The sequence below is a fragment of the Protopterus annectens genome, chromosome 14.part0, assembly GCF_019279795.1.
Source record: "Protopterus annectens isolate FY-2018-M chromosome 14.part0, PAN1.0, whole genome shotgun sequence".
In the NCBI taxonomy this organism is placed as follows: domain Eukaryota; kingdom Metazoa; phylum Chordata; order Ceratodontiformes; family Protopteridae; genus Protopterus; species Protopterus annectens.
In genome coordinates, this window is record NC_056748.1 from 872170480 (window position 1) to 872196522 (window position 26043).

At 38.9% G+C, this 26043-nt stretch overlaps 1 protein-coding gene across 1 annotated transcript in view; it reads left to right on the forward strand.

The window, feature by feature from the left end:
- Positions 1 to 329: 329 nt before the first annotated feature.
- Positions 330 to 26043, forward strand: part of TNKS2 (tankyrase 2) — a gene marked incomplete in the record, with an annotated part of 1900381 nt that continues 1874667 nt past the window's right edge. Inside the window, 1 exon segment of the mRNA XM_044056654.1 lies at positions 330 to 738. Within this exon segment, the coding sequence (XP_043912589.1) occupies positions 531 to 738 (208 nt within the window).

Sequence of the window (26043 nt, forward strand, 5' to 3'; positions counted from 1 at the left end):
CATCTTATCAATATTTCCCATTTAAAGCAAAATTACGAATACAAATTAGGGGACAAAATGCATTTACATTTTACACAAAATTACATCGCGCCGAGAATGATTTACTCCTTTCACGTAAAGACTTTTATAGCTAAAAAATAATTGTAGTAAGTGAGTTTTAAATTTAAAACAACATTTTACGCTTACAAATAGCACAAATTAGCCATTAATATATAGCGTTGTTAAAATAAAAATGCCTATACCTCGTCACTCAGAAACTGCACGTGAAGATATGAAACACCAGAAGACCAACCACCCTTCCTTTTCCCGCTAGACAACTGATCGATTAGCCCTCCTCAACCCCTCCCTTTCTCCGCCCTATGGCGTCAGTTATGACGTCGACAGGGTCTGTTCAGTAATGGGAAACTAGCCACGAACGATGTGTTATGGATCTGTTACGGGATCGCTGAGTTCTGTCATTCCCGGGGGCAGTTGTGCGACCTCGGTCCTAAACGTATGCCTGCTGCGTTCTCCCTGGTGGGGATCGTATCATGTCTGGCAGGCGTTGTCAAGGCTCTTCGGGTTCGGCAGCTGGTTCTGCTTCGGGAGATACGGCCCTATGCGGAGAGCCAGCTAGGGAGCTTTTCGAGGCCTGCAGGAATGGAGATGTGGAGCGTGTCAAGAAGCTTGTAAACCCGGAAAACGTAAACAGTCGAGACACCGCAGGGAGGAAATCGACTCCACTTCATTTTGCTGCAGGTAAACAATTTGTTCATGATGAAAATGTCAGACTTTATGTGTATGGAAGATGTCTTTAGGATCAGTAAAGCCCTTGTGTATTATGACAAGTATTACTATGGAACAAAACTAAAGCTAAAAAGTGTTGGGATATGTTTGTAAGACCGCAGGTGAATGCTTGATTTTTATTAGTTTATTAGCAGTTTGTCCGAAGTATTTTACCACTTTGTGCGAAGTTCATCAGTTGTAGTGTTTGTAAAATGCATGAGTGTTCTTTACAGAGTGTCCAAGTACCATTTGAGTTAGAATGATTATAAGCAAATATGGGTTTTTCTTTATGTTGTTGCATGTAGTATTTTGTGAATACACTTACATTTTTTGTTTTATATGCATCAGCATTGCTGTGTCAAGCATTTTGAGAAAGTAGGGGAGATGCCCTTATAATTTACCATTAGTGATGGATAATTGAAATGAAGGTCTAGTGCTTCAGGTTGCACCTCTAAGCTATTCTTTGGTGTCACAAATGGTGGATTCTAGTGATCAGTTTGTGGTTAGCATGTTAAGTGCAGTACCATTTTATGTATTATGATTAAATGTATTTCTAGGAAATTCTGACTTATTGCAGGCAAACTTATTTTTTATTTTTTTATTATTTTTACATTTGACCGGGCTAGTCTAACTGGATATATGTCCATTTTCAGTAGAGGCCTGGGGAGAAAAGCTCCAAGCACTAGCAGTGACAAGAATACAGTATATAGTATTAGTCAAATAAGTTACAGTACATTTTCTTTAAGCATAGCTTCCCTTATGTTTTGTACTCTAAAATGACACATAATCACACTCTAAAGTGATAAATCCATTATTTTTGAAAAAGATATTCCCATGCATTTCTAAACATCCTGAACACTTAATAATTTTGTCTCCTTAGTTTGTCATCGTCACAGAATGGTAAAAAGCAGTGTCTAAACTGCTGAAATTATTCCCCTTCCTGAACTCTCTGTTCTTGTTAAACTTGATTTTTTTTTTTTACCTTTTACCAGCAGTTCCACAGTTTGCTAAATTTATGTAAGAAGTTATCCCATAAACATTTTCCTTTGTTTAGTGATTATCTCCCAGGTAACTCTCAGCACTGATTCTGACCCACTTTCAACATGATAATAGCTCTCTTCTTCATGCTGCGTATCATATTGTCCTAACATGTTAAGGGACTTAATGTGCCTTTTTTTTTTTTTTTTTAATCTTACATGATATTTTGATAGACTTCAGTGTCTCTGCTACTGCCTTTCAGGTCAGATTGACAGACTAAATGTAAATGATGTCCCTTCATTCCCATGATTTTTCTCTCTCTCTCGAACCCTATTAAAGATCAGATTTTGGCCCTTGCTCATATTATTCCCCTCTTTGTCAGTGGTCCCATGTATGCTATTCTTAAGACAAAGTAACCATAACCTTTCGACCTCTTAGTGCAAGAAATGTGGACAGCACCTAAAATGGGTGTAAAGGAACAAAATTAGGAACAGTTTTTAAATACTGCTCTTATAAACTTAGAAAGTTGATAGAATAGCAGGATTTGTCTTAGTATGCATTTTCTGAAGGATATGAATCTCAAATGTGTGTCATTATTTAGTGACTACAGTCCTCGTTGGTTTGCCAGAAAAACACGTATTATAAGGAACAGCCCAAAAATATGAAGCAAAAATAACACAGTACAAAACGTCATTAACACACAAGGTGAAGATTGTGACCAAATTTTACTGTTAATTTAGTCAAATGTTCAGAATTACTTGGGTGGATTTCTTAATTCGGTTCACAGTGAATGACCTTATACTTAATATCTCTAAAATTAACCACAGTGCCAGTTAGCATCTCCCCCTAAAATGACCACTGCTGTTCCTCTGGGCTAAGCCCATTATACAGGAAATCAGCTACAGGCATTTTGGACTAAATATCAACTTCTCTTAATTTCTGGTGTCATGTTTCTTTTGCTGTTTTGTGTTCTAAACAAGTTAAAACAGACCTACAGATTAAGATGATTATTTCCTCTTAAAACATGCACATCCGTCTGTGAGAATGAGTTGTTTTAGGTAACTTTTGTTATAATGCCTTATTCCTCCTTTTAAGTCTTTTTACATGTCTTGAGCAACCTGCTAATATGTTTTTACATTGTTTCTAGCAAGTTGCTTTACTTTTCTGAGTATACATTACATTTCCTTAACATTTGTGTTTGAATCCTCATAGTCCCTTTGATCACTGAAATTATTTCTTTTGTTGACGTTTGTAAACTTTGTTCTACATTGTGGAAGTCTCAACGGTGTTTATTTCCTACAGTATCTGAGCAGACCTTCTAAATTTGACTTTTTATATGTTTGTGCATGTTGTCATACTATTATCAGTGTAAATGACTGCATACTGTGCTGTATTGTTATAAATCAGTAGTATCCATGGGCACTCTGTTCTCTAAATATCTACTGTTTGCTTCACCATGGCAAATCAAAAAAATTGTGTAAATTGTGGTGAATAGCATATGCTTTTAAAAATTGTGGTGAATAGCATATGCTTTTAAATTTCAGACTTTTTACCATTTAAATGATTAACTTGTTTTAAATTTAAGAAACATATTCTGTACAGTCAGTATCTTTTTTTGAGAAAAGTTGCACAGTCCATATAGTGAAGTAGTGGGCAAAGTCTGTAGCAGCAAAGAGCCTTAACCACAGAAGTACTGTATTTTTAACCAGATGTTACACTTATTTCAGATAATTTCTGTCTTGCTTCTTTTGGTGAAGGGCGCTTGACAGCATTTGCCTAGTTAATGACAGGTATAGGTAAACTGCCAGGCTTGATGTTTTTAATTAAATTTTTTTTCATACTTTCGGTTTTGTTAGTTTGCATCTAGACTGTTACATAATAGTTCTAAGCTTGATTTTTAATACAAGAAGTAAACTGTAAAAGTGAAGGTGAATATTTTGGTATTTTGTTGTTAAAACAGACTTTGAAAATAAAATTTCTCATTATCTAAGTACATAATTGAAGTGAGCACAAGTATATCTGAAAATTAAGTGACTGTAATAATTAGAAAGGGAATTCCAGGTAGCAGCAGCTTTAGAATAGAAGGAATTTACATGAAACATGATTTTAGTGGCTTGTGTGCCAACAGGGTCCTTTCTGTTCTGCATGTCACAATTGAGGATGGTAACTTTTGTAGGCTGTGAACTGCATGTGCTTGTTTTAAGGACTAAGTATTTTTTAATATGTAATCAGTCATCAGTGAGTGTTAACTGGATGGTATTAAGAGTTGCACTTAATAACTTGTGCGTTTTGATGTCTAGGTATCCTTAAGTTTTTATGACTAGTTAGTTCTACAGAAAGTGACTTAACTTTTGATTTTTTCAGAATTTTGAAACTTGATTTCTGCATAAATAGTTTCTTTAAGAGGGAATGTGATTCTGAGGTATAAGATTGTAAAATTGTTAGCTCTGAATTATTACAGAAATATTTTTTTGCCCAGGCCTCCGTTGAAAATGGGCTTGTACCCAGTCAGACTTTCATGGTAATCCAGATGTCAGTGAGTAAGTAGGCCATCACCCCCTTCCCATCCTATGGAACAGAGATATATATTGTGATACGTTTTATTTATTTCATTTATTTGAGATTTCAGACTCCACAGGAGCCCTGCATGGGGAGTTAAACCACTGAGGTTTAGCTGCAATGCTTTTAACACCTATTTGTGTCTAGAATGGCAGAAAAAATTTAGTGTGGGATGGGGTAGGGGGGCTTAGCATCAAGAATGCTTATAAACATTTGGAGATACGTCGATTCTGTGAAAGAGTTTAAAAAAAAACAGAAGAATGGGTTATTACTTGCTATACAAGTGAATACTGTCTCTAAATGATGCATTGGAAATGGTTTGAGAAGAAAAGGAAATTAGTATAAAGAATAAAATGCAGGATGCGATTTGCTTAAGGAATGGGAAGTCAGGGGTTGTTAAGTAAAAACACCACACAGCTCTAATTTAATGTAGTAGGCAGGGAAAAAAGCCTTAAAAGATGTTTAAAATGTATTATTTGTTGGATTAAGTGGTCTTATCCATTCACCTTTTGAAACAACAACCTGTGGTCAAAGGACAGAAAGTATATTAAGAGCTTACTATCAATGGCATCAAGTAAAGCATGAATACATGATACAATTCGGTACATAATGAATGCGACTTAATATGAATAGGATAGTATTAAAAAATTCAGGGTGCATTGAGAGAGCAAAGAAGAAATCTATATACATAAATACAGACCGAGGTATGCATGCAAAAGGCAACATAGTAATGTAGTACATGAACTTCTAGTATATTTTGAAGTTGGTTCTGGGTAGCAGGTGCTAGTCTAGAGAAGGCTGTCTCACCTACTTCAGTTTTAAATGGAGGGCACACAGGGAAGATTTGTTCTGTGTACTTTTGAGTTCATAAGGGATGTATTGTAAAGATAGTTTCACTCTTAGGGGAGTGGCAGTGCTGTGGTAGTAATTAGAATATGTAAACGAAAAGTGGCCATTTGGGGCTGTAAAAGACATTTAGAATTTTAGGAAACTATAATGGTGCATCTGGGGATCTTCTAATAAAATGAGTCAGCTGATTGTATTCTCAACAGTCTGTATTCTATGAGTATGCATAACTAGAAAGAGCCATATTCCATTCTGGGTATTTAAATAAATTTGGCAATGGTCTTCCAAAGCATTTGGTGGTGGTGGGGTGGCTGAAGTTGTAGCATAGCTTTAATTGAGAGAGGAGTTTACCACATACAAAGAATTTCTTACTAATATAGAGAGAGAGAGTATAGTCAAGTCTAAGGCCTAGGACCACCTGTTCAGTGCCATTGGGTATCACGGTCCCATAAGATCTGATAAGGGAAAAGGAGGACTAGTGGATAATTTTTTGGTTGAGGTGAAAACTGCGATCTGTATACTAATAAGCACAGAAGTGTTGTGCAGTGATCACCATAGGAGCATGGAAAATAAAAACCGACTCTGATAATTGAAGTTGTCGTAGAATGTGGTTTGCAAGTTAGAGTGGTTTGTACTGGATTGCAGGAGTAGTGTATCACCTGCATTAAAATGTGGTAGTTTTAGGAGGAGGGTGTTGAAAATTATAGAGTAGAGGACCTAGCACAGAGCCTTGAGATGCACGTTTTAAGTGTAGCAGCAGTAGAGTATCAGACATTAAGAATTCTGTGTTTTTTTATTTCAGAAGCCCTTGTCATTGTCAGGAGAGAGACCTGCAGGAATGAGCCCCTCATTCATGTTGCAATAAATATTGCCATTACTAGTGCAGTGAATGTACTGAAGGTGGTATTGAAAGATATGCTGTGCATTACATGGCATGCCATAACATTTGGACCACTTTAACAGCTGTCATACAGTTAAGATATCTTAACCTGAATTTTGGTGGGGTCCCAAGAGTCCACAGGCATTTTTCTGATCTTGATAGCATTAATGTGATCTTTTTGGAGAGTTATGGGATTTTCTTTAGGGACTGGTCCGCATAGAAAATTTTACATACTGTTGTCTGTGCAGTTACAGATGTGTGCATCATAAATAATTTGATTACTGTTTGTCAACAAACACAGTATTTTAATAATTAATGAAAAGGTTTGCAAAGCTTAGAATTTTTCCACAGTAGCTCTGATGCATCATCAGATGGGGAGGGGTGGAGCTAATGGCAAGAGATCAAGAAAAAAGTCTGGAGTGCTTTGTCGCACCTTGGCTGGAGAGCCTAGAGCAGTGTGAAGGGTCTGTAGCAGCTGTAACAATGTTATGTTGAGGTCACAATTTTAGAAAATTATGAAATTGTTCTCAATTGCACTAGTCAGTGGTCTGTCGCACACAAAAAGTATGTGCAGTTTTGGGGGTTCTGGTCTGTCTTTTAAAAAAAAAAAGACTTTTTAGGGGAAGCTCAGAAAAGCAGGAACCAGACTGGTATCCAGTATGTAATGAAAATGATATAATGGAGACATTAACTGTAACTCCTCCTCTAAGGCAGTGTTTTTAGAGAAACTCTACGATAGCTGGCTGTCACAGTACTAGAGGACCCCTGCCTTTTTCACCTACTGTAATTTTATAGTAGATGGTGCAATTCTGTTTTTTTAATTAATAAACAGTAACGTAGGATGTGTGTGTTGTATCACAGGTCATAACAGCATCACTGTAACTGCTATGTACACTGATGTTGCTAGGCAGTTGGACTTAGCCCATTTGTTCCATAGAGATGATAACATCTGTCCTTCATATCTGCTCTGTCGGGATAGGCTGTTCTGAAAGGCATCAGGGTGTTTGCATTCTTGCCAGCATCCCAGCAATGAGAGTTGATTTAGCCTAATTCCACCCTTTGGCCAGGGGAACAAGCTACCCATATTGCCGTAGGGTCGTACAAGCTCCTCGTCATGATAAGCGCTTCCACTCACTTGCTGATATGAGGGCTGCTACCATAGTGGTTTGATTGACCAAAAACCCACCCCCAGAATGCTTACTCCATCTTGCACCTCTGGGGGACATACAGAAAGCATGCGTCCCAGTCTGCGTGAAGCTGCTTATTGAACTTGGGGGTCACCTCTGCTGTGCATTTTTGACTGGAGTTGCAAGTAATTTGCTTTCAGCTTCCAACAACATGTAAATGCTGCTGTAAGGTGATCCTTATTTTGTTTGAGGTGATCTGGCAGGGGAAAAATGCCAAGTCGGACAGCTTTAAACTCCACAGTTCAGCAAATGCTTTGCCATCCCTCCTTAACTCTATTTCAGTTAAAAGGTATGTCTGCTGCAGTTTCTTATTGAAGATTTTGTCCGAATACACTTTGTAATTTCAAGAAGTCTGCATGGGGTAGCTAAGTCACCGGGTTTTAAGAAACCTTTTTATTTTACTGTTTGTATTGGCATCTGTTAGTGCTGATCAAACAAATATGCCTGCATCTTGGGGCCTACTTGTAGGTGGCACAAAGAAATAACTTGTAATTCTGTGTCTGGTCTGCAGATGTAGACTGTTCTTGTACGTTGAGCATCTATGGCTGCAAGCCTTGCCTTTTCCCTTTCTGTAGCTTAGCAAGACAAAAAAATGTCATTGCCACAGTCAGTGGATGGACTATACTGAGGATCTGATTCCTTGACAAGAAAAAAATTAAGCCACCTGAGTTAACTTATTCACAAATCTGTAGTATAATATAGTAGAAAATGTTTGAAGGAGTAAGATTATTTCTGGAGGAACTGAGATCCAAAAACACTGCTATGGGGGATTTACATGATGACTACATAAGAAGTGTCTTTCTCTGTCTGTGTCATTTCCCTAGAAAAAGTGTTGCTGACCCATAGAGGATGATATAGTAAATGGTAGCATACTAAAGAAATCATTAGGTTGAAGTGTGGGGTGGAGGTTGAAGACCTCCTAAGCTACTAAATTCCTTAAGTCTGTCATATTTGCAGAAATTGCTAAAAAAAAAAACAAAAACAAAGTAAATTATTTAAGGAAACAAAGATACTACCTAAACACCCTAGATCGTCTAAATTGGCTGCTTAAATCCAAATCTGCAGTTGGTTTAAATGAACAGAAAAGAAATGAAGCATGGACCACATTTCTCATTCACAGTCTTAGTGGTGTCCATTTCTGTGTCCTCAGGGATTTAAGTACACCAGGCCTATCTGTTTTCTTATTTCATTTACTTTTTACTCCCCATAGCTGTTTCTTTGGCTCATTCCTAGGTTTTTTACTGGTTTACTGGGTCTGTTGGATCTGCTTTGGTCTCCTCTGGGCTAACCTCAGTCCATGACAGGACTGAGAATGGGAACCTGCCGAGTGCTCTAATGGTTTTCTCTTGCCCTGGTGCAAACTTGTGCCATCATCTGGGGTGATCGTACATTGGTGCATGCTGGAATATTGTCCCCCGTGTGATGCAGCTCAGCCACTGCTCATGCCTCCCACTGGCAATTCTCCTTTGTGCCCTCCACTGGACATTCCCAGATATGTGCTTTCTTTCTCTAGGATGGGTCCACCCACCCTCCTATGCCAGTATCTCGGTTACATTAATCGAACATAGGTTATCCGGGTTGTATGCAGGGCTTTCTCTGTACATGGCATTGGCCTGTTGACTGATTTTTGATCTCTTTGCAGTCTTGGCATACACGATTGCTTTTAGTCCAATTCTGAGACATCTGTTTACTGCAAAAAAACATCACTTTGACTTTATGGCCTTTTTGTTGATAATGTGATGTCTTTGCTGTTTAAAATTGTATCCAGTTTTGCCATTGCTTACCTTCTAAGAAGCAAGAAACTTAATTTTGTAGCTGCAGCTGCCATCTGCAGAAGTCTTTGAGGCAATGAAAACCATAGTCTCCCCTTCTTTTCCCATCTTGAGGGTGACCAGGAGGATGTTTCAGAATTTTTGAGCCTGTGGGATGGAAAATGCTTTATTACTGCATTTTGGTAAAGAAGTGGTATGGTCAAGTGACCCAAATGAGGTCAAGTTTCCTTGTTTTGAATTGGAATTTTCCACTTGATTTGACAGATGTAAACCTTGTTGTATGTCTTTCTATGATGCAAAAGTTTGACTTCTGTGTTTGGAAATCAAATATCTTTTCTAAAGAAGGTAGTGGTGATCCATTTTACTGTGGAGTTCAACACTAATCGGCACTCTGGGTTTAACCTGCAAAAAGCGCAAGTATTTCAGGCAGTTTGCTGAATGTTCCAATATTGATGTAAGTAATGGTCATTTCCTAAAGCAGGAGCCCTCTTATGTTTACAGGACTAGACGTTTTATTGCTGTTGGAGTGTCTGCAAGCCGTGTAAAACACTGGGGAGTAAACATGTAAGTTCATAGGAGATTATTGGGCTAATGTCTTAAGACCATTTACAAGCCTAGCCAATGTTATCAGATTTTATCCAATATAAGGCCCTTAGGGGCTGGAGGATGGCATGGGTTTGAGCCTATACCATGAGTGCCGACTTGGCCAACAAATCAAATCAAAATATCATTTTCGTAGACGAGATAATCCTAGGCAGGCTATACAAAATAATTCAGATGTATAAATGAAATTTAAATCACAATATGATAGTAGTACAGTTCACACATTTGCATTATATTAATATGAAAAGTTTGCTTATTAGTTGACAGTAAAAATGCTAATGTAGTATAATTCATTGCAAATGTTACGTAGTTAGAATTGTCCTACAGATTGTGTGAGCTGCAATATGTGTCAGATTAAACTGTCGTCTCCTTTTAGAAGTTGGCATAACAAAAAAGTTTTTGCAGGGGGACAAGCCCTGTACCCTTCATGCCTGCCTATTATCTATACCAACTCGGAGATCACTTCACATTGAGGAAAGGGTAAACGCCACTCCCCCAAAAATACCAGATTCCAGGGAAGAATCTGGTTAAACGTTTCAAACTTGTCTTAATTTTGATGATCTGGCAGTTTGATTTGACAGGGGCCCTTGGGCTGATATGCTTTCGCAAATCATTAAGTTCTCCATTGTACATGAGCTTTTGAGGTGTGATTTTCTGCAGTATATTTAACATTAAGGTTGAAATTGGCCTTTTTTGCTCGTTTGAAGCATTTTGGTCCAAGTTGGGGTAGAGCAGCATGATTGTGCAATATTTCCACAGATCTGAGAAAACCCATGAGAGTGTGTGTGGAGGTGTTGATAGTGAGAATACTAGTACATGTATCGTAAGACCTTATGAATGAGGTGCAGCCCACATGAACCGGTTAACCCTGGAGTTGGAATCTACTTTGGCCAGTGACTTGACATTGTTTTTTGTTCATTACAGCTGAAAAGTTAAGGCAGAGTGATTGGTGGTGGTGGTGGTGGTAGTAGTAGTGTCAGGCAAAGTGCTTGCATGTTTGTTTAGCAGCTTGGCTAACCTAGGTTGCCCATGACTGAGTTTGTTTTCCATTTACTTTTAGCATTACTACTTGAATGCCAGAAAATATTGGTGGCAGTAATGTTGTTTGATTGTGTTGCTAAGGATTGATGACTGCTTTCACTTTCGAGCTACAAAGTGACATTTCTGTTTGATGCAGCACTCTCCACGAAACTGATTTCCTGCCATAATCATTTGGAAATGTATAAACAAGGTAGACTATCATGCCTTGAGAAGGTTTCCTTTGCTTTTCTTGTGTCTTGTAATTTTCTATGAAAAAGAGTACTTGTTTCAGCATGTTTTTGTATGTGTGCATGAGCATGTAATTGACTAAGCACTTCAGATAGTTCTAAGAAGAGCACTGCACTGAGTAGTGTATAGTTCAGGAAATCATAATTTAGCTTGAAGAGTTAAAGGAGTGCATTGGTGTCCTGGCTTTTGCAAAAGTCTTGCTGAGTGTCTGTAAACAAGATTGGTGATGGTACTTGGTTACTTGTTTATACACCACTTTATGAAGAATTCTTTGGTGGTGAATTGGTCTGAGGCTACTTGGTTGGAGAGAGAACCATTTTTTTGTAAAGAATAATTGATGGAGATTTTAAGTTAAGCTTGACTGTTACCCCATTGGAAAGAGAATTTAATTAGTCCTCTGGCAGTCCATTTTGATTCATGCCTTGAAGGGGATGGTAGTTGTTTCAGGGGTAGTATTTTAGAGAAAGCTAAAGCTTTCCATGGCATGGTTTTAAAGAATCAATTACTTTATAAAGAGGCAGTTTTTATTTTGAAGTTTGGAACACTTGATTCCCAAGGGCTTGTAGGTTGATTTTAATTGGAAATTGTTACTATAGCCTTATTTGATAATTGTTTAATTATATTATACTGATCCTTGTTAGTATGGTGCATTTTAGTGCATTTTTGTGATAGTTAAAACAACTCATGAAAGACAAGTGTCTGAGGCGCTAGTGTTATTGTAAAAAAATTGGTTTGGATTTGCTGGCATTTATATGTATTCTTTGGTAGTTTGGGATTATTTATGGCCAGCGATCATGCTTTTCAGATTCCCTGCATATTTAGGGAAGAGAGTGGAGATGGCACACAGAGAACAATGGACCATTGCATCTCCCAGACATCCAACCGTCTCGTGGATCGAACAAAATGTATCTAGGACTGGTGAAACATCGAAGATTTGGGAAAGATTATTGGAGGAAGGCTGTCAGAAATGAACCTGTAATCCATTTACATGCGTGGCCCAAGGTTACAATTTACAGCCCTATTCAGAATTACAAGGTATTGTTGATTTAAATTAGAATGTCTGCTTTACAAAGGAAGTACTAGTTATTATAACATTGTTAGTCTGCAGAGATATTTAGAGTTGGACATTACCACACGAGGGTTAAGGGCTTTCAAAAATTCTTCAGCGCCTCTTGACTCTGCAGACAATGATAATAAACAGTTTGATAAGAGATGGATAGCAGCTGCTCATCGATGTGCATTAGAATGGGTTGCTATACTTATAGAACGTGATCAAGTTAAGCAACGGAAAATTGGAGATTTCCTTAACTTGTACCTCCTTGTGTTCCCAGATCAGTGCTTCACGATTTGAGTAATTATCAGGTGGTATTTATGAGAAATTGCAAGTTGCTATTCGAGAAACTATAAATAGAAAGATGAAAAAAACTACATAGAGATTTGCGAGACTATAGCAAAGGTACCATCTTCAAAGTGAGAGTCAAAAATGGGCAACAAGGGGGCAGTCATTCCTTTGGAAAAGGAAATGATAGAAGGCGGCATGGCGTATCTTTTTGCTTCCTCTGAAGCTATGGACAATTCTATAAATTATGAAGCAGAGGAAGACTGTTATCCTCCGTTACACCCCCCCCCCGGCTCAGCAAAGTGATTATCTTCAGGAAAATTTTCTTAGTGAACAAGGGAGTGACAATTCTGCTTGAAAACATGGTCGGCCAGATACCAACAGAGAAAAGCAACTGCAACAGTATGAGAAGAAAAGGAAATGGTATTGAAGTTTGTTCTGGAATGACTGCTGACTGAATAATGTTAATCCTGGTTTAGGTCTAAAATTATCTGGTACAGTACTGACTGATGCAGTAATCTCGGTGCTCAGTCGTGGACTAAAATTTATTCCCACAGTGTTGCTTAGATTGTATTAAAATTTAGAAGTGTTTTTTGTTTTATTAGAAAGCCACATTTGCTGTCCTGTTTTTTTACTGAAGGTCATTTAAATGTTGATGGGAGTGACAATCCTTTAGTGATTTGGACGGTCATAGTGAAGACCTTTTTTTGCGACTCATTTTGTACACATTCGGAAGTGATACTTGATACTACGAATGTTTGTAGAAATAAGTTTATTCTTTTACTGATGAGACAGTACACTTTTTTTTTTAATCATCAGTGGTGAATTTTGCATTAGAATCCGCTTTTGCTGTGTGCTATAATTTAATGACAAATGAGTGGCTAGCACTTAAGGAATATGAGTAATGGGAAGGATTTGATTTTTAAACCTTCCATTAAGGGAAATAAAATTTTAGTAATTTTTCTCAGTATTCAAAGATGTGTTATGATAATTTGAATAATACTGAAGCTTATAGAGAAGCTGTTTTGTCGAGAGTGTGAGGAGACCTTAATTAACTTGTAAGACCAGATGAAAAGGGGGTTACAGGTTGGGTTATATCTCCTAATATAGATCTTGAGACAAAATGTTCGATAGAAGTATCTATGATGGCAAATCTTTATTGTTTGCCTAAAGTAAAGTACATAAAAGTTTAACAGACCCTCCTGGATGCCCTATAGTGTCGGCCAGTAATTATTTCTTAAATAATGTGGGAATAACGCTACATGGTTGCTTGTTAACAGCAGTAGAAAAGTTATCCTCTTACATAAATGACACATTTTGAAATTTTTTTTTTTTTTTTTTGAGAAAATGAAGGATTTTCAGTGGACAAATTCTAATTTATTGGGTGACAATAGATGTTAAAAGTTTATATACAATATTTAGCATCAGTTTGGAATCAAAGCTTTAAAGTACTTTTTAGGAGATAATCCACTGACTTATTTATTTTATTTTACATTTGTTGACCAGGATAGTCCGACTGGATACATGTCCATTTTAAGCGGAGGCCTGGGGAGAAAAGCTCCCAAACTTACAAACAGATAAAGACAAGTTACATACAGTGTATGCACAAACATATTGTATTAACATACAAGTTATAGTCTCACATTTCAAACTTGTGAAGAATACAGTTTATATACAGAAATATATACAAATATGTTACAATTTCTCTTATCAAACCTATAGGTGCAGGTTATATACAGAGTATCTGCAAAGAGGTTACAGTTTCTCTTTTCAAACCGGTTAGTTGCTATGAATAAGAAATTGCAGGGATATGGAAGTAGATGAGGCTTTAGTTGGAGTTAGAGCAAGGACATAACCAGTGAGTTTTGAAATACTGGGTTAGATTTTTTTTGAACTGATTAAGGGAGGGGTTCAGAGTAAGGTCAGATGGGAGCGAATTCCAGGTTCTGCGTACTGAATTTGCAAACAAAGATTCTTCAGATAGGTTGTTAGCTTTAAGAGATTGAACCAAAAGTTTTGTAGTGGAACAAAGAGGCCTAGCGTTTTTGTAGGGATGGATAATGTTTTTAAGGGAGGGTGTTTTTTCTGGATGGTTAATAACCTTGAATGCTACAGTAAGTTGATTGTTTCATGCTAGAGAGCAGGTGTAATTTCTTAGGTACGTTACCTTTAGATACAGGCATAATATTATTAATAAACTTTACAGTTACATTTCATGTTAGAGAGCAGGTGTAAATTCTTAGGTACATGGTACAAATTTAATATTTACAATATATACATGTGTGTGGTAGCCTATATATCATAGCTAGAGAGGCTAGTAATCATTGCTGGAGAGAAGTTTAGAGGTGAATTGAATTAGGCTGGGGAGTTCTAGCCAACCTAAGAGGTGTAGGTTTTGACAGTGGTGTGTCCTGTAGGGAGTTCCTGTGGCAAACCTGGCAGTTTGATTGTAGCAGCTAGAGAGTTTGCGGAGATCAGTTTTGTTCAAGTTGGTGAGTACTGGTGAGGCATATAGTAGAGTTGAAAGCAGATGGTACAGGCAGTGGCAGTCCTAGCTAGAGGGGTGAGAAAAGGTTTGTTTTTGTATAGGGAGCCAAGTTTTTTATTAACGGTTTTAATAGTTTGGTTTACATGCATATCACATTTGAAGTTGTTGTCTATTATAACACCCATGAGTGTGGTGTACATATCTGGTGAGATTATGGTCCCATTGTTAGATGTTATAGTAAATAAAGGTTGAGAGGATTTGCAAGTAGGGAAGAAGAGCAATTGCTTTGTTTTATTAGGGTTTAATATCAGCTGTTGATTAGAGATCCAGTTTTCCACTGTATTAAAGGTTTTCTGGGTCATTAAGGAGATCTGTAGGGGTAGAGGCTGAGCAGATCAGGATGGAGTTATTGGCATATTGTATACAGGTTGCTTCTGGGATTACAGTGTGGAGGTCATTAACAAAGAGGTAGAAAAGGAGGGGACCTAATGTGGAGCCTTGAGGGACACCAAGGGTAATGGGGAGAAGGGTGGAGAGTTTGTCATGCCAAAGGACAGCCTGCTGTCTTCCTCTAAGATAAGATTGAAACCATTGTATAGCATGGTTGTTTAGGGATATTTTATTTAGGGGTAAGTAAGAGTAGCTGGTGGTTAACCATGTCAAAGGCCTTGGAAAGATCGAGAAACAGGGCAGAAGATAGTTTTGTTGTTGTTACGGTTGGAATTTGACATTAGAAAAGGAGGCTGAGGTGGTACTGTGCTGTGGTCTAAATCCATGCTGGGAGTTGGCCAGAAGATTATTTTGAATAAGGTAGTGTAAGAGTTGTTCATGGATGCACTTTCCAATAATTTTAGCCAGAGGGGAAAGGATAGCTGTTGGTCTATAGTTTGACAGTTCAATGGAGCTGCCACCTTTATGGAGTGGTATGACATGGGATATTTTCCAGGTAGAGGGGATAGATGCTTCATTTATGGTTCTGTTTATCAAAATAGTGAGCGTATGCTATGACATCAGCAGCTGTTTGCGGGTAGGGAGGAGGTCAGCTGAAAAGGGTGGTTGGTTTGAGTTTTTTAATTAGGGCTCTAATGAGTGAAGTCAGAACTTTTTGGAAGCTAAAGGAGAGATTGTCACTGGGTTTAAGGGTTTCAGCGTTGGGACAAGTGGGTTTGTTTGCTAACAAGGGCCTGGATGGTTTATGTGAAGAAACTGTTGAAGGTGTTGGCAATGGACTCTGGCAGTTTTTGGGTAGGGGCTGAGGGAGTTGGAGTAGTTGATTGCCTTGGGTGGAGGAGTTTAATACCTGCCCAGAACTTCTGTGGCTTGCTGTGGTGTTTCTGCTGTAGATGACAGAAATAGTTTTTTTGTCTAGTAATTTTTATAACTTATTGTGTTGCTGACCTATATTATTTTTGTATCTAAAGTAACTATTTTGAGTTCAATGGGAAGATCTATCCTCAAAAGGACAGCTATAGTGGCATCTTTCGCCCCATGTATGCCATGATTGGAACTTTTTAAACATCATGTAGTTAAATGATCTATAAATCTGTAGTACTTAATTTTTTGTGTGAGGGTAGTGAAGCCTTAGTTGAGTTTTTTGTTCGTGATTTACACCACAATAGGTTTGGTTTGGAGTTTGATCTCCAAATTGGTGCTAAAGTTGTCTTTTTGGATGTGGAGTTGGGCCACAATAGTGGTATAATAAAAACAAATATTCATAAGGAATTTGGAAACCATCATTTCTTGGATGTTAAAAGTTGACATCCCCCTCATTTAATCAAGTCATTGCCTTTTAATTAATTTTTTACGTATCAGTAGATTATGTAATGACAAAGATGTTCTTTATGATGAATTGTTAAACACTCGTAAGATGTTTAAGCAGAAGGGATATGATGATAAACTTGTACAAGAAGCTATGGATACAGTGTTTTTAGGGCAATGTTATGCTGTACCACCTCAATATAGAGGCAAAACTAGGTCTAATGTAAATAGTAATTTGGGTAGTTCAACTTAGAAAATGTATTTTGTCACAACATATAATTTGGTTACTGATAAAGTGGTAGATATCTTTATGCACTATTGGAATTTTCTTTTAAGAAATAAGGACCTTGTCTGGCTTTTATCTAAAAGGCCTTGTGTTGGTCTTTTTAATAGAGGTAGAAGTGTGAAAGATATGCTTGTCCATAGTCGTTTTTGTTATCTGAAGTGTCATGAGTTAAACATCCCTCAAATTTGGGGTTAATACCATGCGGACATTGTTCAATCTGTGGTTGTACTGCACAGGCATTTATTTGTATAAACCGTATTTATTTTAGGCCAAGTGAATTTTGTTGTAATACAGAAGGTATTGTATAATATTAAAATGTGATTCTAATTTACTCAATGTGGGTAAAACCAAAAGAACATTTTAAAGTGAGTTTGCAAGAACATTTAAGGGACATTCCTCTGGTGGTCCATTTTGATTCATGCCATGGAGGAGATGGTAGTTGTTTAAGGGGTAGTATTTTAGAGAAAGTGGTTTTAAATAATCAGTTACTGTATAGGGAGGCGGTTTTTATTTTGAAGTTTGGAACATTGGTTCCTAAGGGCTTGAATGTTGATTTTAATTGGAAATTGTTACTATAACCTTAATTGATGATTGTTTAATTATATTAATTCTTGTTAGCATGGTGAATTTTAGTGTGCTTTTGTCATAGTTAAAACAAAAAAAAAACTCTTGAAAGGCAAGTGTCCAAGGCACTAGAGTGTTATTTTAATAATTGGGTTTGGATTTGCTGGCATTGTTGTTTTTTTGTTTGTTTGCTTGTTTTTATCTTCTTTGATGGTTTTGGATAATTTATTTAGTTTGACTGCAGCTTCCACAGGAAGGTGAAATTATGTTTTGTAGTGCCCACTGCAAGGACTTCATTCTATGGCAAGCTACTTGGTATAATCTATCTAGTGATTATGGAATGAAGGATAATGGCAAGATTTAGTGTCCGAGTCTGGGTTGCTTATTTAGTTTTTGACTCAAGGTACTGTGCTACAAAAATTAAATGCAGGTTCTTAAAGGATGCTTCAGTAGAAGTTTTAATTTGTACTCTTTCAGAGGATATCTGTCCTTTAAGAGCTGTTAAGTCTGAAGTAAATTTGACAGTTTTCTGAACTGTTCACAGAACAGTTGAAAATCAATACTTAAGAGTTCCAACTTTGTACGGTCATGCCAACAATGCCTAAACTTGCAGTTATTATTACTAAGGGGTTACATTCCTCACTCCTCTTCACTGTCATAGAATTTCAGTGTTAGAAGTGATTAGTTGGATAGGTGAATTGCCAAATGATGTAGCAGGCTACGATGGTCTTATGCCAAAGTTCTTTGAAACCTGTGATACCTTTTTATTGATGCTTCCATTCATTAACAAGTGAGAGGTTAATGTGTAGGGATGGTCCTTGACCTGTGCAAGTCATTCACATTTATTTCACTGCTCAGACGGAACTGTCTCTCAAAGGTATTGGAACAGACGTATCTGACAGCGAGTTTCATCTTCAACTTGTAGGAGTAAGACTGGCAGGTACTTAACTTGGCTCGTAAAACTTCCTTACTTATAATTCCCTGCACCCAAGAATCCCCGTCCTCAGACCTCTTGTCACGAGTAATGTTGGCTACCTTGTAAACGGTCCTTAAGCCACAATAGCAATACAGATATATAGCTATAGATTCACAGATGTGTGTATGTGCCACATTTAATAAAATTAGATATTTATTGTTTGTTTGATTTTATTGACTTATTGATTGAAGTGGTTTGTTCAGAAATCTTCCAGTTTGTCAGGTTAAATGTTTAAGCTCTTCTCTTCCAGTTTAATCCATTTTAATCCATTTATAGCGTATAACAAGTTATCTTGTCTGAGTAGGTTTGCCCATCCCTTGATCTTCTTGCTACCCTTTGTACTTAGTTTTCAAATGAGATAGAGACTTTCTGTAATGCATTTAGTGTTCACTAGCAAGTGTACTTTGCTTCACTATGAAGTATGTTTGTAAAGTTTTTTTCTCCTATATTGATGAAAAAATAACACTGTGCATCATCTAGTTTGGCATTCTTTTTAAAAGGTAAGTATTCCCATGCGTGTAAGAAAATTTCCCGTGGAGCAGAGTTCCCATACAACAGCGATTCCTTCACAGGGCAAGCATATTTTGTGTCTGGTGCATAATGAGGCAAATCTTTCTGAGGTTTATGCTGTTCACATGTCTTCAAACCTTCTACCTTGAAAGAATACAAAAAACATGATAGAGCTCAAGAAGTTAAGATCTACTGTAGCTTCTGATTGTGTTTTTCTTTCTTTCATTTCTAGGCACTTCCACTGAGAGAAAAGTTTCCTTTGACAGGAATGCGTCTAGTGTAGAGAAGAAGCTCGCATTGGATTCGGCCAAGAAAATTGTCTTGGTACCTTTCCCATTCAGTCAGGGTGCTGTTGTAGATTTGAAAAGAGACTACCCACACACTGCTGTTTGTCTTGAGAAAGTGGGATTGGTGGAGTGCGACCTGGAGTTGTAGTCTCCCATACCCACCTGTTCAGCATCTGATGGATCCCAAAGATCACTCTGTCCTCCTGGAATGCAAAAAGACGTAGCAGGCTTTTTTGAAATGCAGCAGATTTGGTCACTTGCCTCACCCCCCTACTAAAATCGGGGGCTGTCAAACGCTTCTCTGACAAATCTCCAGATCTTTTTTCCAGAATCTCTGTTCTAGTCCCATTGCTTTTTGAAGTCACTAATTGACCTCATTGACATGGCTGCTTTCAGGTTGTTGATGTCTTAGTTGCCTTGGCCAGTTTCTGCATTGGAACTGCTAGTGGGGGGTGAAATTTTATGGTGGTGGTTGGCCCCCTAATGCATCAGAGCTGAGTTTCACATCCCATAACTAGACCTTTTTTGATACTTTTTTTTATGACTCTTCTCAAGTTGGGATGCCCTTTCAGCCCCTGGGGTTGGACTTTGGGGATGGCCCCTGCAGTTCCTGGCACTTAAGGCTGGAGGCCTGTCATTACACCACTGCCAATCAGTCATATACTTTTGACGGATGCATTTAATATTACGACTTACTGTGGTTTATCATCATTTTTGGCATTGCTTTCCTTTTTTGCCCAGGATAGAGGAATTAAAAGGCCTCTACAGGATTACAGCTCTGTTTGCAGTTTTCCTCCTCCTTGACATTTTCCAAACCCCTCCTTGTCTCTAGAAGACTTCAAGTTTGTGGAAGTCTTACAACTTTAATACGAGGAAAGCTAAATAGCCACAAGCCACCCCCTCAGATTTGTTGTACTTCCTGGCAGTAGCCGCCCTCTCACTAAGCGCTTACAGTTTGTGTAGTTTCCTGCCAACAAAATAGTTAAACTGGTGGAGGATAATGCCTTTAAGAATTCCAGTCTGGTAGCTCCTGTTCCCAAGTGGTATCGTAGAATTATTTTCACTCCCACTCAAGGACTGCATCAGCTGGTCCTTTAACCCAGTGGTGAACTTTATGATGGTTGCTTCACTTAAGAAGGCTTCAGAGCCACAGTCTTAAGGATGTGCATCTCTTCACCCCCCCCCCCCCAAGAAGTACCACATTACCAGATTTGGGAAGTGAATGTACTTGTTCCCTGCCTTTAACTTGATGATGTTGGATTACTTAACTCACACACAGATTTTAGACTGATTTGACCAAAGAGAGGCTGAAGACTTGCCCAGTTCAAGCATTAAGACTAAATTACACTTCCTGTCAACATAAAGCTATATTTCTAAGCAGTCCATTTATCATTTGATTCACAGTGCAGTAATGGTTTTGCTGAGTCTTTGGGTACCGGTCTGTTTGTGCACCGTAGCATGTCTGTGCCTGAGTAAAGTTGCTGAGCACTCCAAAGTGTACTTTCAGTGCTTCATTTAATGGTATTATGCTCTTTGGGGAGTTTAAAAGTCAAATTACAGAGACAAGTCTGAGGGCAGTATTGTCTCCAAAGATGAAGCCATATTTCGGACACCAGAGCCCCCTTTTCTGGTAGGATGAATTCTTTGGTTTATTGATCAGTTGATTTCTGAGTTTCTAGTTAACACCACTGAGTATGCTAGAATTACCAGAATGGTCATGGCCTCAGAGGATTGTGATTATCTCAGTAGACTTACCTGGCGTCGTCGCCTCACAGTAAGACGCTGTCCGGTTCGATTCTCAGCTAGAGTGTCTTCTGCGTGGAGACATGCATGAATGGGCGTACCTTCGTTGAAGGTTGTGCGTCAGGGCTGGCAACTCGGCACGTAAAAATCAACTGCCAATCATTAGCGGACCTGAGTTCCGCTGTGGCGACCCCTAACCGGGAAAAGCCAAAAGACACAACAACACAACAACTTATCTGTGATCATGTGGCTGCTCTTCATTAGGAGGCCAGTTTTCCAGTCTCTTAAAGCATACCAAACTGCTTCACTCTGGAGGGATTTGGAGCTCACTTCTCACCATTTGCCCACATGGCAGACCATAGCAAGTGACTGATAAGACTTCATATCCAAAGGCTGTACAGTTCCCTTTTCTGTCCTCTTAGAGCAGTCCTCTCATCGTGATATCCTTTCCTGCTAAAATATTTGAATCAAAGCTTGCCTAGACAGATGATGTCCCTCCAGACCAAGAACACTTGGACCTCTGGTCCTTGACTTGAGTAGCCTAAACCTGCATGTTCTCAAAACGCCCTTTCAATTATATGATTCAGGCCCTCCATTCTTCCATTTTTGATGGAGGCTGGATGAGCTGTCTTAACCTCTTGGCTGCATACATGCACTTTAGAATAACAAAGGAGTCCATCAAGTTAATTTTAGCACTCTGTAGATGTACTCCTAAGAAGCTCAGTCTTGGGTGCCTGCACCACAAAATGTTTTTAAAAACCTGTTTCTCTGTCCACTGAAGCTTCTCTTTAAACATTTCTTTACAACAAGTCACCAGTTCTTAATTTCTGCATTTGGCCAAGAGGGAGCATTACATAGCTTTTAAAAAGTAACAAAATATCTGTCACCACTAGACATCTGTCTGCTTTGGTAGAAATATATTTTCCCATATAAATGTAGGGGTTCCATCTGACCAAATGATCTCTTCACTTAATCTTGTGCTGGATGTTCTGCTTTGGCAGTGTCCAAAATGCTTGCCGTAAGTGAAGCAAACTTGGGAGAACATGGCAGTGTAATACTTGTACAGTCTGATCAAGTTTTAAGTGTAGTTGCTGCTATGTTTTTAATTGATCTTGAGTTTCCCCAATGTTTTTGTTTCGATTCTTGCTGTCAGCCTTCAAAAGAGGAGGCTAAACAAATCCCCAAGTTTGTCTTTCTACATCCAAGGTTATTGGTGTGCCAAAGATCTGCTATTTTCTAAGTTTATACCTATTGTCCTAATTTTGAGTTTGTGGACTGTATCTTGAAGTTAGCCATCTTACCACATTCTCACCAAATTGTGATGGTGGCATACAATGCTGTCTTCAGATGTAAGCTGGTCTGTAACATACCAGTGCAGAGCACATTATTCCGGTTAGTTTTCTAAGTACAGAGCAAGAAGAAAAGGGGACATAGGGCAACCCCACTGTGTTTCTTTTAGTAATTCTAAATCTTTCTGATAGCCCCCAAATAGACTTAACCCAAGCCTCTGCTCACTAGTAGATACTCTCCAGTAAATTTTTGAACTTGCCTGGATAGTCCGTCATCCCCAATACTCTAAACAAGTAGTGCATTACACTCTGGAGTCATTTTCTGTATCAAGCGAGAGCAGAGCAATTTTCTCTTTTTCCTTCATATCTTGAATTATCACTAGGGTTTTGATGATGTCAGATTTAAAGCTTTTGTCATTTTGCCCTACTAACCTTTCTACTACATGGTTAGCATAAACATTAAAATTCAAAATTGTTATGGGCTAGTAGGAGTTAGGTAATTTTAAGTCCTTCCCTTCTGTGTTAGGCAGATCGTGTTTACCACCACATCAGGATAGCAGTTTGCCTCAGCCACCGGAGAGTTACTCTGCTGTGGCCATTTGTTTTGCCTCAGACCACTCTTATCTTTCCACATGGATCCATCTGGTGTAGCACCTACAGCCACTATAGACTGGAGGTTAGCCACACCCTCTGTGGGCAAAGGAGAGGCACTCCTGTCAGTCCCGGGTGAGGGAACAGAGAAGGTTTCCCTGTTGTGTCAGAATGCTTTGCCTCATTCCTGGGGAAGCAGTGGCTGCCATTAGTAACACAGTTGGCCCATATTTCCTATAAACAAAAAAGATGTATCTACACCTCCTCAAATTCCTTTGGATATGAGTAGCTAACTGGGACTGGCAGAGGGTTAAATGCAGGTTATTGGTACCTCTTGTAGAGTAGTTTCTGGTAAAAGAAAGAGGGATGACTCTCTCTTCCTGAAGAGATTCAAGATTGTGAATTTAAACAGGAAGATGCAGGGATGGATTCAGGGTTTTGTCCTCAAATTTCTGATTCAGACTCTGAGGAGAGCTCTGTTTCTGATTCTCCCTCTGGGTTTTTTTCCTGTCTGAGACTACTGCTACAGTGGTCTGTAGAAATCAAAAAAGAATCAGCTTACTTTTATTTTGTTCTGAAGGATTTTACCGGTTACTTTTTAAATTTGTCTTATTTATGATTAATCCAATGACCTGCTACAGGGACAAAACATTGACCTTAAAAACTTCTATTCGCTAAAACAATGTTCATACATGTGTATTATACCATGACCCCCCAAAACGTGCACGCTGATTGGCCAGCGTGCCCGTTGTAAATCAAGTTATACTAATGGAAAAAGGTCCGGTCGCCCGGACTTTTTTCCATTAGTATAACTCGTTTTTTTAAAACACTGTCTCGCTATGTTAAATGGGTTTAACATGGCGAGGCTTTTAAAATAAGCAACGGAGATCTCCGTTGCTTATTTTAAAGCGTCTCGCCATGTTAAACCCATTTAACATAGCGAACAGTGTTTGTGTTAACGGAGAAAGCAAGATCTCCGTTGCTTTTATCTCGCTATGTTAAATGAGTTTAACATAGCGAGACAGTTAAAATAAGCAACGGAGATGTCCGTTGCTTATTTTAAAACTGTCTCGCTATGTTAAACTCATTTAACATAGCGAGACACTAAAAGCAACGGAGATCTTGCTTTCTCCGTTGCTTTTTGCTCAACTCTGATGTACTGCGCAGGCGCGCAGTACATCAGAACTGCCGCGGATGCCAGACATCTGCGGAAGGGCAGTAAACAGGCATTATACTATGCCATTATTTAAGAAAAGTAATAGTTTCTTTTCTTAAATAATGTCATGGTATAATAGCATGGGTAATGCTAAATTTACCCACGGTTGGCTTTGTTTGGTCCCTCGGGCTTCGCCCTCGGGACCAAACCACGCCAACCGTGGTTAATTTAGCATTACCCACACCCAGGCGTGGGTTATTGCTATAATAGAAATTGCAGTTTAAGGGTCTGATCATAAAACTGCAGTAGGACTGTAGTGTCTATTTCAGCAGGTGAAGTTGTTTAATTTGTCAGTTTACTAGTATAGCTATTTAAACTAAAAAAAAAACAAAAATAAACTTATCTGCAGCGTAGTGAGTTGTGGATATTTATGTACTGCATCCAGCTGGCTTTGAAACCTATGAGATGTTCATCGTGTTTCACTGTTGCAGTCATGACTGTAGGGTTCTCCCCTGCCGGCAGGCAGTCCTCAGTCGGCCAGAATCCCAAAGTCTGGGTCCGGCATCGGCTGTTCAGCCATGCTCCCTGACGTCAGAGTGCCAGGAGTACAAAGCTGACAGCCGACGCCATGTTCTCCAGTCTTTCTTGCCGTGCGGTGATAGCAGTTCGCAAGTGCCGGTCTGCTGACTCCTGACAATTTTTTTCTAATAAAACTTCAGTCCAAAGACTTTCTTCTCCTACTCAAAGCTAAGTACCCCGTTGGGGAAACTTTTTTCTTGCTCCAGTCTGATGTCAGAAAAAGTTAATAATTGTATTTCATGTGGGAAGCAAATACCTCATAAGGATTTTCATTCTTACTGTATTCCTTGCTTAGGCCCTGACCACGACGTAGCTAGTTGTCGGTTTTGTGCTATATTCAATCAACGTACTATTAAACAAAGGTAAGATTTTGCTTTTCATTACTTCGGTAGGCATTTTAATTACAAAATGTCGGATACGGTTCCGGCTACCGGAGTTCACAAACAATGCAAGGACAAAGACAGGCCTCCGAGGTCCAAATGAGACTATATCGCACAAGCGGAGCCAGCTTCAGGTTCGGCCGTAGTCAGTGAGGCGCTTTTGCAGCCCCTGTCGTCGGCCATTTCGGAACAGATAGCCGAAATGGACTCCCACGAGGAGCCAACTAGGCCTTTGAATATTTCAGTTGGACCTTCGGACAGTGCTCCTTCGGATGGGTCCGGAGCCGCTGTGCAGGTACCAGCTTCCGAAGGGGTTTTCAGGCCTACTCAGCTTCTTATAAAGGCAAAGCCAAAAACAAAGGCAAAGACTCCTTCCAAAACAAAGACTGCAACCCAGGCCTCTTCTGATCCGGCTCCCAAGTCTCAGAAACAGTTACTTAAAATGGCGGAGGACTTACTTACTATGATTAGGGGTTCACATCCCCCTCCAGATAAAAGGCCAAGGCAGGAAGTTTATTATAACTCCTCTGATCAGGCTTCTTTTTCTTCTGTTTCTTCTTCTGACCAGGAATATTCTTTTCCTCCTTATGAGGATTCTGATGCTGAGGAATCCATTCCTTCAGCTTCTCCCCCTGAGGATTTCTGTTTTGGGGAAACTTTGCATGAAATGAGGGAACATTTCCACTGGGAAGGACAGGAGTACTCGGAATCTAAGAAAAGACTAAGGGATTTTCTTCTTCTTCCCCAACATAGGCCCCTGGCTATTCCTCCTATTTTGGATATTGTGGATGATGCTTTTTCGGAGGCTAACTTAACTCCTGATTCTTTTCCTCCAGCTCCTGTTAAGCCAGACAGATACTATAGGGCTCCTGATTCCCACCAGTTTTTATTCAAGAACTCTACTGCTGACCCTGAAACCATTTCTCAAGGTCCTAAGGGCGTTAAGGCCGCTTCTGCTAAAAACCCCATTCCCACTGAGAAGGATTCTAGATCTTTAGAAAAATGGGGCAAAAAAGTGTACACTTCTGCTACTTTATCTATTAGGGCTTTAAACTGTCAGTTTCATATGCTGAAATACCAGCAATTTCTCCTGTCTGTTTTAAAGCAAAAGCTAGCTTCCATTTCCGCCTGTGCAGATGATAAGGATCTACATGACGTATTGCATGCCACTGAACAAGTTGGGAAGCATGGTTTACACTGTGGATTTGATGCCTTGGAGGCTTCCTGCAGGGCTGCTG